Source organism: Polypterus senegalus, chromosome 16 (assembly GCF_016835505.1).
Source record: "Polypterus senegalus isolate Bchr_013 chromosome 16, ASM1683550v1, whole genome shotgun sequence".
Taxonomy (NCBI): domain Eukaryota; kingdom Metazoa; phylum Chordata; class Cladistia; order Polypteriformes; family Polypteridae; genus Polypterus; species Polypterus senegalus.
Genome location: NC_053169.1, coordinates 53,842,269 through 53,854,835, shown reverse-complemented (window position 1 = coordinate 53,854,835; position 12,567 = coordinate 53,842,269). Strand labels below are relative to the sequence as shown.

Genomic DNA, 12,567 nt, shown 5'->3' with positions numbered 1-12,567 from the left:
CGTGAATATATTTATTTAAAAATGTATTTATATGTAAAGTAAGTATTGCATATATATAAAAATCCCTATGTGTAAATCTCAGTGTATTCAATAAAATGAATTTAGATGTTTTGTTTATAGAGTTTTATTGAAACAGGCTATTCGTCGTTCTGTAAATCTCCCCGCCCTGTTCAACTCCGCCTTTTTTTTTTTAACTTGTACCAACTTTTTTGTCTGTTTCGGACACAGCCGCGTCTTCTGCACTCTGTCCACTGAGTGCGCATAACAAATGCTTTCCGATCATTAGAATTCCTAAAAATTCGCTGTCTAAAGATGATTCCGCAAAGATGGGTCTTGATGGCTGGACTGCTCGTCGTGGCCTTGGCGGCGCTGGCACAAGGTCTGAGCCGAAGCGAGCTTTTCCCTTACGGAGAGCAGTTTGGGGATACCAGTTTGGATCGTGGAGACGAGAGCACGGCACAGCTGTTCTTGAAGGAGCCGCTGCACTTCTATGACGGGACATTCAGCAGCGTGTATGTAAGTGGAGGCGCCGATTGTCCTAGACATGTTGGGCGAAAGAGCGATTTACCGTTAGTGATTGTTTGTCTTTCTTTCTCTTTTTTTGGTTCTAGAAGGTGGAATGTGCTTTCTTAGTCGTTTGCTAGTTTTAGAATGTAAGAACGGTGACCATGAATTGTGCCTTGCGTTTCTTTGCTATTCCTACCGTTAATCCGGATTGCGCGTGTGACAACTTGCGGACTTTAATGCAGAGTTTGGAGTGCATTGTTTTATTTTGCATCGGATTTATAACAACGTTTCTACACCCTTCCGGACGAGTAGTTTTATTGCTTAAAAATGTATAAGCTGAAAATTATTTAATTGCGTAAAAAGATAACTCACCCTTTATTAAACAAAGCATTGGTATATAAGGATATATTTCGAATCTACTGGCGCTATGGGGATCATTTTTGGCACAATTTCATCTCTTTTTCCTGTGGAATGTACTTAGCTTAAATTAGGAGTAGGCGGATGTGGATTGATGTCTGGTCTTTAGGGACCGCCAGACCCAAGGATGAAGAGCACCTGGTTTTGTTATCAGCTCGCTGCAGCAGTTATGGAAGTTGGAAAATTCAAAGGCTAAGTGTGCTGTAAACTGTAAAAACATGAAGGGGCATCATAAATCGACAGGAACAATTTAACATGGAAATTATTCTTGATTATTTGGTTCATTTTATTTTGATACAGCCTAGTATGAAAGGCAGTGAAGGATGGCACAGTGAAGCATTATGTAGAGCTGCTGCCTCGTGGATCCATCAGATTTGGTTTGAATCCCAGGAATTACTCCTCTATGCAGAGTTTGCTTGTCCCCCCATATCTTTATATGTGTTTCTGTGAGTACTTCAGCATACTTCACACTTCCCATAGCCAGGAGATAGATATGTAAGGTTAATTGTTTATTCCAAATTGGCCACTTGTGAGTTACATGAGTGCACCCACCCTGTATAGGGTTGCTTCTTGCCATCCACATTGATGTTGGCAGGATAAGCTGCAGACCTACCATAGCAACCCACATAAGTGGGTTTGAAAATGTTATGTTATATAAAGATTGTTTTTATATTATTATTATTAAATAACTGCAGACAACCTTTGAAGATTCCTGGAAAGGTAGTATAGCCACCTATGCACCGGGGAAGTTAGAACAATGTTCAAGTGTTCTGCTTTGACTGATACCCTCATAATAAAGCTAGAGGGGTCAGGTTAGGCCGTGAGGGTAGCTGGTCTTCCACCTCTGAATCCATTAGGTTGCTACAGAGATGGCCAAGCAGGAGTGCCAGAAAAACTTAGATTAAGGGTATATTTTAAATAATAACTATTTGCTTATTTGTCGTTGAATTTGCCATTAAAGTAAAATATATTAAACAGAAGTTAAAGAAAATTGGAACAAAAATATTTTCATTTAAATATGAGAAAAAGTATCATACATGGCTGTAAAAATTATTCTAAAAAACGTTTTTTCATCTTTGTATTACCAGTCATTATGTTTTGAAGAGATTTGTCTTACATTAGAAGATTAGGTGGCTTGTGATGATCAGAACAGATCTTTTTTTAATTTCCAAGGTGGATTTTCATATGCTATATTAAACATATACTCTGAGACTATGTTTTACCACAGCTCAGATTAAATTTAATTACATTAGTTTTAAAGATTAATTTGGCAATTACATTGCATGGAGGTGGAACACGTAGATCTAAGGAATGTTGATCTGAGATAACGTTCATATTGAAATAATAAACATATGCAGCTGTTTAACTGTTGTTTACAGATGAAATAAATCAAGGCTTGTGATAGTAGAAAGTGGCGTTTTATAATTTAGCTGCAAGCTAAAGTGGTCTAAACTGAAATGCTGCCTTAACTGATAACAATAGCTGGCCTGTGGAGCAACGATTAATTAATAGGAAATGAGTAAACACGTTGAGCATTTTTGCCTTTGCATGCAACTTTGAAGGACCAAAGTGTAACTGTTGAGGTTTCTAGAGTATTAGAGTATCTATAGTATTTCATTTTTATGAGTGAGAACAGTACTAAGTATGGAGTCCTCGGCAGAAGTACGTGAGATTGTGCTTTATGGTCGGGGTGTGTGTGTGCGGAAGGGTGTTTAGTCGGTAACTGTGAGTTGTAGTTGTCTCAAGAAATTGACTTCGACTTCTGCTAACATTCTAAATAAGAATGGCATTAATGTTAAGGCCGGGTGTATACTGTCAGTCTGGAGCAAATTATTTTATTACACATTGAAAGCAGAAGCTGGAAGAAATGTGACATTTACTGTCATGTTATTTGAGAAGAATGTTATTATTATTCTAGGTAAGTAGTGTGATATAGTGGTTAAGCCACCAAATCCTGCCTGCCATGACATTACATGATGACTATGTGCAAGTCACTTCACCTGCCTGTGCTCCGATTGGAAAAACAAAAGAAATGTAACCAGTTATATCTGAAATGCTTAATAAAGGCATCAGGCCCTGATCTAAATAAAAACAAACAATACTATATGTCAATTTTTATTTTCACAATAGTGGTATTCAGGTCACTAAAATGATAATGTATTGCTTTTTCGATGTTAATGTTCTTTAGAATTCTTTTTATATGATATGAATAATTACATGTTGTTTTATTTATTTTTCTTGACTCTGATTTGCTGGGCCTTCTTCCCTTTGATTTGTTTTGTATTCATAACTTTGCGGAGTAGAATTTAAAATGGTGATAAGAGTGTTGTGACATTTTAAACTGTCATCATAGTTATTTTTTTAAGAGTTTTGCAGCAGTTGATGGTAGTATACTCACTTTGTTTAATAGTATATAAAAAAATTACAAACATTCTGAATTATTGCAAAACAAACCCATTTAAATAGCAAAATCTAAGGCTGATTTCATTAAATCTTGAGCAGTTGGCATGTAGTTATTCTTGTCTCTACACTATTAATAAAACTAATTTAGATGAAAGCAGCAGATGCCATAGTTTATTTCATTAATGCTGACCTTTCTCACACAGGGTCACATTCTCAGATCAAACAAGCCAATGTTTTAAAAGCACTTTGTCTGTTTTAATTATTGAATCTACCCTGTTTTTTATTGTGGAGTTTCATCTAGCAATCTTGGTTATTAGATCGACACATCAAACAGAAAGTCAGCGCTACGTAAAATGTACATGCTCATGCTTATGTTAGTAAGCTGTCATTTGTCGTTACTGTTATTTGAAATTGTGAATGTCAAGTTAATGCTTTATAATACATTTCTAAAAACAAATGTATTAATTGAACTGCTAACATATCCCAAGTTAACAGTAGTTAGGTGATTCTTGTTTGACCTTCTGTCATTTAGTGTAGAAATTGTATTGTGCAAATTGTGAAAGGAGCTATATAAAACTGACTCAAGGACTCCAAAAATCTCAGAACAGACGGTATGGTTTCTCTTGATTTATTGTGTTTGAGTTCTGTAACCTCAGTAAGAGAAAGTTGGACCTAAAGACATCTTCTGTCCCACATGCATACATGATTGCTGTAAAAGCCATAAGTACAACTTTGAAAATAAGAATTAGATATTGTATTATTTTAGCGTACACTACTCTTAACATGGCTTGTAATCTGAGTTGATAGGAAATAAAAGGTGAGACGCTTGTTGAACAATGTAGTTATAAATCCATATTTCACACATTTCAGACTGAAAGGAACACCCGTTTGTGTTGACTGGTGATCAGAGAGTATTAAGGTATATTTTCGAATAGTTACGGTATTGCTAGTATAAAAAACTAAGTGTGACAGTGAGCTGTACCAAAGTATTTGTAGTATTTGAAAATTCTCACCATGAAAACTTCCACTGGAAGTTATGAACATATGAAGCTCTATAAAAGTGTTTTTTGTGAAACATAAATTAAAGATTGAGCATGATTGACAATTTGCTGTATGCCTTATACTGTATATGTTCCAAAAAAGTAATATCTTTTGAGATAGAAATTGATTTCTGAAATTGGCAAACAATAAACATTTTTTGGTCGGTTCCTGTAGTATGGATTATTTCTGTGAATGGCCTTGTTTCTGCTTTGTGCCCAGTGCTTGCTGGACTAGGCTCTGGTTTCCCTGCAGCCCAACTCAAAATAAACAGGTTTGAAAAATGGATGGATGAGTAGTTTTTTAAAGAAAGACATTTTCCATTGCTACATGTATGGTTTTTGTGAACATTCAACATGCATTTTTATTTGATGCTTCACAGCTGGGACATGTGTTGTGTAATATACTTATAAACCAGTAATTGATACAAGGAGGGACAAAGATATTGTATTTTGCAGAGGGTCTTGGGGTTAAATTCTTGCAACATACTGTTGAGCTCCATATGGGATTTGCCCAGTTCAAGATAAAGAAATTATTTCATAGGCCTGTAAGTAAGAAAAAAAACGTGTTTGCTCTGCTGTAATGTATCTGAAATTCTTGCTGTTTATTAACAACACTGTGGTAAATTCTTCAAGTCTACTTTTTTAAGTAAGGCAAGGACAGCATGAGGACTTTTCTTGATAAAGGGGATGGAGCTGTATTGAAATGTAATGTATATCTTTACCATGAATATGTCTATAGGAAAAAAAAGGTATTTATGTGGTCATTTGTAAATGGGTCCTTGAGAGATTATAGACTACTGCCAGGAAGTAACACATTTATTTTAGTTTGCTGGTTGTTGTATCATGAAGTTCCAACTGAATTACAGATGTAAAGGAAATGGCTTGTTATTACTGTGGTTAAAGATACAAGACATTCCAAGACTTACTGTCTGTTTTGAGGGATATTTTCTATTTCCAAATTTTATCCATTTGAAAGAAAATAATTGTGTCACTATTAGATTTTGTCTTTCATTAAAACAGTCCATTTGAAATGTCTGCATAACAAAATAGGTGTTGTATGTTAGGGGCAACAGCCCAATAATTCAAATTAACTGGATGTGCATTTAGGAAAGGAATAGGGAGTTGTGGTAGAAATTTAACATATTTTTTTATCAGTTTTTTTGATTTTATTGTAATCATTCCATACAAATAGATTAATTTTTACAAAAAAATAGGTTTGAAAACAAATCAACCTCCACCCCTGAGAAAGAGAGCATGGCCAACGGAATAAAACTTAAAGCTTGTAAAAATAAATTAATTGAAGAGTTTAATAGGTGGATAAAGATGAATGGAGAAGTAAAAGAAATGCAAAGAGAATTACTTCCTCAGTGCTTTAAGAGCTCATTCTAAAATATTATTGATTAGATCCTGCCAGATTTTGAAAAAGTTCAGTACAGATCCTTTAACTGAGAATTTGATTTTTTCCAATTTCAAATAGTGTAAAACATCAGTTACCCACTGACTTAAAAGAGGAGAGTTAGGATTCTTCCAGTTTAGCAAAATAAGTCTGCGTGCCAATAGTGTAGTAGAATTGTAACATCTTATTAAAGAAAGAAACGTCCTCTGACAGGACAAATCAGTTAGGAGGAAAGCTGCTTATTGTATCTTTTAATTACTGCTCGGCAAAAGGCCTAAGAGGGAGCATTCTTCAAAAGCAGTCCGTTACAGCCTGGTCAGAATGGTCAGAGAAACAAAGACTAGAGGTTCATTTTATAAACTGTTGAATTTAGTGTCAATCCGTGGCTACATTTTACTCTGGTTGGTTCATTGGTTTACACCCAAATGATTTATATAAAGTAAAAGTCTATTATATTCTATTCTGGTTCTTCTTCTGCGATGGGCTGGCGCCCTGCCCAGGGTTTGTTTCCTGCCTTGCGCTGTGTGCTGACTGGGGTTGGCTCCAGCAGACCCCCGTGACCCTGTAATTAAGATATAGCGGGTTGGATAATGGATGGATGGATGGTTCTTCTTTTACCTTTGAGTTGAGCCACCACCCCTAAATTTCTGTGCATATAACAACTGTCTACCCTGGTTGTTTACAGGACATCTGCTGACTTCTTAGTCATCTCTTAGTCATCCTTCAGTACATTTTGGCTTTTACTTGACCTTTATCTATTTTTTTATTAACCCTTTATACTACTTCTTTAAGATGAACGCTATGTTACTCTAAAGTTATTCTTCCACAGAGTCAACTTTTAATTTGCTTTTATAATACCCAGTTCTTAAGTTCTCTTTTGAGCACAACATCAGTTGAAACAACTTCAGAGTCACTTTGTTGACATTTTCAGAAACCTGTGGCCATATTGTTTTTTTAAATGAGTAAAACTTTATTTCAAAATGACTTTATTTCATATAGTCTGAGCACCCATGTCATGGTGTGTCATTCGGACCAAACATGCTTGTACAGTTTGAGCACACATAGGACTGTTGACTCGATTGTGGAGTGCAAGTAGTTGCCTTGATCATGATTTCTAAAAATGAAACAGTGTATGGGTGGCCTAAGAAGGCAAGAGTTTAGATTTTCCACACATGAAAGATTATACTTTTGTATGTCGATGTAATGTTCACCTGGCTGAATGTTTTGCGCGCTGAGATGTTAGACAGAATTAAATCTCTACCACAGTAGTGTGCAGTTACAGGGCTTATAACCTGAGGTCATAGTGGGCATACTTTGAATTAGAATACACTTTAAGATGACTGTCATGCCGAATCAGCACCAGTGATATGTGAAGGTTGTGTATCTCTGCTTTATATGTATTACACAACAATTTATATAACTGAATTGAAATTTTCAAATGTATCAAATACAAATCATATTATTCTTTATCTCAATCCTTAAATAATAGTTTTGTGACCACTGCCTACCCAAAGTTTTGATTGCTCATTAAAATCAGCAATCCTGAGTATAATGCTATTTGTTAGCTTCTTTTAAAATGTATTAATACTTACTCTTCACTCACAATAGAATCTCACAAATATATCAGCTCTTCACTGTTGTGAGGTGAACTACCTTTATTACTCCTTACTCCGTTCTATGTTTGGCTTTCTGCTTTACTTCTCAGTCCCCACCTACCTACAATGAAAAGGAAAATAGTACAAACCTGACACATGATGAATCTAAGATCCGATGGATATTAGGGAATCAGACTTGGTAATAAGAGAATCTAACAAGATGGTATGTGTTAGAGAAAGTGAAAGGTATGAACTTAAAATGCTGGGTGTGTGACAGGATACATGAGAGAAATGGTGTACAGTAATCCCTCCTCAATCGATGAAAATCCGCGAAGTAGAAACCATTTGTTTGTATGGTTATTTTTATACTAGCAAAATACCCGCGCTTAGCAGCAGAGAAGTAGTGTGTTAAAGAAGCAATGAAAAGAAAAGGAAACATTTTGAAAATAACGTAACCTGATTGTCAATGTAATTGTTTTGTCACTGTTGTGAGTGATGAGTGTTGTTGTCATATATATATATATATATATATATATATATATACACACACACACATAAACATATATATATATATATATATACATATCTATACACATATACACATATACATACATACACACACATATATACACACAAATACATATACATACATATCTACATATATACACACACAGCTATTTCGTATCAGTGCAATACGCTGTTTGTTAAAACGGTTGACTCCGCTCTTACGTGCAATAAAAATCAAATCATTCAGTTGTCTTTGCTCATATGTCATTTTAGAGCTGGACGCCTGGCATCTTTTTTTGGCCACAAGTTCGTTTCTGTTTGGTGTGAGGTTCTGTTTTGTGGAGATTCTCAGGATGGATTGCAGATGCTCATCAGTGAGGCGACTCCTGTGTGCTGTTTTGTTAGTCTTTATCACTGAGAAGAGCTTCTCACACAGATATGTGCTACCAAACATGCACAAGGTTCGAGCCGCATGTAGACGGACTTTTTGTTCTTCAAAGTCACCAAAGCGCCGTGCAAACTCAGTGCGCAATAACTCTAGTAAGCGGTAAGTGTTCGGCAAGGCAGCTGAAGCGCTGCATTATGGGATCTGTAGTTTATTGTGTTACCAGCGCTTCATATACCCGGCTTTAATAACAATAATACAGTATATAAAATGATCTCGGGCGGATATAATTACACGGTCCGGATGTGGCCCTGCCCTTGAGTTTGACACATATGGACTAAATAGAACTTGAAAAGATATATGTTTTCAAATGTGATCGCGCAATTCAGATAGAGTTGACGCGCACTACAGCCTGCATGCCTCAATGAGTCATCCTCTCCTCGCTCTTACTTTTTTACCGTTCATCTAATGAATACACTGAGTATGGCTTTACCAAAACAATCATTGATGGCGAATAAAGTATCCATTATTCGAGTATGTAGAGTGGGATATATATATATACATATATATATACCCAGCGCAGGAGAAGTAGTGTGTTAAAAAGGTAGAACAAGAAAAGGGAACATTTTAAAAATAACGTAACATGACTGTCAATATACAGTATTTGTTTTGTGAGTGTTACTGAGTGTTGCTGTCATCAAGGATTTGATTATCATTATTTCTTTCAATCAGGTTCGTATTTGTAGGATGTGTTGTGTTCAAGTTACATTCCGCGTTTGTCAATCGTTGTAAAGATGACAGGTTTCATTCATCGATTCGTTTCTTACTGCATCAATAAACAGCTCGTCTTCTTCTTTATCTGAGACCTGACACACTGCATGCACGGGTTTTTTTTACACTGTCTTCCTTTAGCGGGACATTGACTTTTTCCAACGTGTGCTTTGTTTCCACAGTAGCTGCATTTATGAATATGCTTATCAGACGCTTCATATTTTTGCTGCCTTTTCAATTGTGTAATTCGGTTTTGTTCAGCTCTTTGGAACTGTTGCTTTTTATCTGTGCACTGTGTCAGTTCACGTGAGCCGCTCGGTGTACATGCATCGAAGGTTCCCAGCTGTGCTGGTGCTATCTCGTGCTATGTCCATAGCTTTATTTAATGTTACCTTAGTCCTGGCACTTAAAACTTTCTCTCGCAGTTTCGCTGAGTTTGTGTCAAACACCAACCCTGACCATTTCATCTTCCTCTCCATAAGCACAGTCCTTCACCCGTGAATATTTACCCGTGGCAGTTTGCTATTGGATTGCCGCTGACGGACGGCCTTATATGGGCAGGCACTAAATTACAAACGCCAGCGGCAGCCTGTCTATGAACTTAATTTAAAGTGTAGGTTTACATCGTGCTTTGTTTCAGTAGCAGAACTCATGAATATGGTTGTATATGTCACTCGCTCGCTTCTTATTGTTTCGCTGCCTTCTCAATTATATAATGCATGTTTTCTTCAGCGCTTTTTTGAGGTCTTCCTGATTTTCTATGTGCTGCGTGATTACGTGGGAGGCGTGATGATGTCACACGAAACTCCGCCCCCACGGCGTTGAAGCTCATCTCCATTACAGTAAATGGAGAAAAACTGCTTCAAGTTATGACCATTACGCGTAGAATTTCGATATAAAACCTGCCCAACTTTTGTAAGGAAGCTGTAAGGAATGAACCTGCCAAATTTCAGCCTTCCACCCACACGGGAAGTTGGAGAATTAGTGATGAGTCAGTGAGTGAGTCAGTGAGTGAGTCAGTGAGTGAGTCAGTGAGTGAGTGAGGGCTTTGCCTTTTATTAGTATAGATATTTTAAGCCCTTATAAACTCTCCCACACTGTTAACATTATTAGAGCCCTCTAGACATGAAAGAACACCCTTTAGTCAAAAGTTTAAACTGTTCTCCATGACAAGACAGAGATGGCAGTTCTTTCTCACAATTAAAAGAATGCAAATAGATCTTCTCTTCAAAGGAGTGTGCGTGTCAGGAGCAGAGAATTTCAGAGTGAGAGAGAGAAAAGCAAACAATCAAAAAATCAATACGTGCTTTTGGGCTTTTAAGTATGCTGAAGCACCGCGATAAAGCTGCATTTTTTAGAGGAGCGCCCGTATCTTCTAGGCAAACAGCCTCTGTGCTCACACCCCCTCCGTCAGGTGCAGAGAATGTCAGAGAGAGTGAGAGAGACGGAGAAAAGCAAACAATCAAGCACCGCGCGGGAAGCATATCGTATATCATTGAGGAGTTTTAGTTAATATGTAATACATGCTCTGATTGGGTAGCTTCTAAGCCATCCTCCAATAGCGTCCCTTGTATGAAATCAACTGGGCAAACAAACTGAGGAAGCATGTACCATAAATTAAAAGACCCATTGTCCGCAGAAATCCGTAAACCAGCGAAAATTAGTGATATATATTTTGATATGCTTACATTTAAAATCCGCGATGGGGTGAAGCCGCGAAAGTCGAAGCGCGATATAGCGAGGGATCACTGTATGTACTTAACAAAAGAAGACTTTTTAGATGATCTTTACATTTCAGAAACCAAATGGATAGGGAGAGGTGCACAAATGTTTGGAAAGAGCAGTATCAAATGCATGATATCCTGGGTAGTGAAGGAGTGATGGCATTACCAGTGTTGTTGTGCTGATTACCAAAAATGCTTCATCAAAATGTGACGCCAAGAAGTCCACTGAGCAAATTTAAAAAGTATTGTTAATAAATAACAATGAGAAAAACAACTGATTTTGGAAGATGCTCTTGTGGGATATCTGGGGTAATTTATTCAGGTAGTGACCTGAGTGGAAGAAATCAGTAGTAATAGGTATGAGGGAGCTTATAGGAGTACATCTGTTTTACTTTGGTGTAAGGAGCAAAATGAAGTAGACTGTAATTTAGTAAAGAGAGGTGACTGAGTGAAAAAGGTGAAAACTGCCCTCTTGAAATGGATGCACATTGGTCAGAGGTACGAAGAAAGGCAAGAGAGACTACTATTTGACAAGATTTGAATTCTGGAAGCTGAATGAGGAGAATACAAGAAGTAACTTAACAGATATTTATAGTAAAGATAAATGAGGTTTAGGGTGACTCGGGTGACTGGTGAACAAAATGAGGTGAAAACTAACAGGCCTAAAACATATGAAAAGGTTTGATTCTCGAAAAAGGAACGAGGGGGCAACAATGTGGCAGTGTAATGATGACAAAGCAGAGGCAGTTGAAGATTTTAAATAGTGGCAGATACACCCCATGACCCTGTTTTGGATTATGCAGGCTTAAAAATGGTAAGGTATGGTATGAAAGCCAAAGGCAACATGGTAATCTGTGATGATGCAATAGTACTTAGATACATCTCTGGATGCGCTGGGACACATCATCAGTGATGTTTCCTAAGATCATCGGGTGTTTCGGGTCTCACAACATCAGACAACCTCTCTCAGGTGACCCAGCTGGGGTTGATCACGCCCCAACTTGTGTTCCAGCAGCACTGGCCCACTTTGCGGACCTCTTGATCCAAGTCCACCTCGAGGCTCTTTCTGCGGCTTCTGTGATAGACTTAATGGCTCTCCTCTTTGCAGCTCCTGTGATTCCAAGCCTGGCAAAGATCTTACACAGGGATCGAGCGGCAAAGCCTCTGCACCCTACTTCTATAGGCTCACAGCAAGCCTTCCAGCCCTTCCTTCGGCAGTCCTCAATGAGCTCCTGGTACTTGAGCCACTTACGCTCATTTGCCTCTTCCATGCGGTCCTCCCATGGGACTGACAGTTCCAACAAAAGGATTTGCTTGGACGATGCAGATATTAAAACTATATCGGGTCTCAATGAGGTTGATGTTACAAATTCCGGGAACTTGAGCTGCCTGCCCAGGTCAACCCGCAGCTCCCAGTCTGCTGAAGATGAAGGGCTCACCAGCCATTATGAAGGCAATTCTTCTCTGGCTGCCAACATATTTGTTGTTGGCCACTGCCTGTGAAATGGTCTCTGCTATACACTTTAGGACCTGGTCGTGTCACCAACGGTATCGGCCCTCTCCAAGGGCAGATGGGCAGCTACTCAGAATATGCTCCAGGGACCCTCGTCCAGGACAGAGTGGACACGGTGGAACTTCACTCTTGCCCCAAACATGCAAGTTCGTTGGGCTGGGGAGCACGTCGTACACAGCTTGGACCAGGAACTTAATACGCTGTGGCTCTGCCTTCCAGATGTCGTTCCAGGTGATCTTCATCTCCAGCGCTCCTTCCCACCTCGTCCATGCCCCTTGCTGCCGCATGCTCACCGCCCTGCTGGTCCTC

At 38.2% G+C, this 12,567-nt stretch overlaps 1 protein-coding gene across 1 annotated transcript in view; it reads left to right on the top strand.

The window, feature by feature from the left end:
* Window positions 1-205: 205 nt before the first annotated feature.
* Window positions 206-12,567, top strand: part of nid1a (nidogen 1a) — a 153,931-nt gene continuing 141,569 nt past the window's right edge. Inside the window, exon 1 of the mRNA XM_039737865.1 lies at window positions 206-516. Coding sequence (XP_039593799.1) covers window positions 313-516 — 204 coding nt within the window. The 5' untranslated portion in view covers window positions 206-312. The remainder of the gene's footprint in view (window positions 517-12,567) is intronic.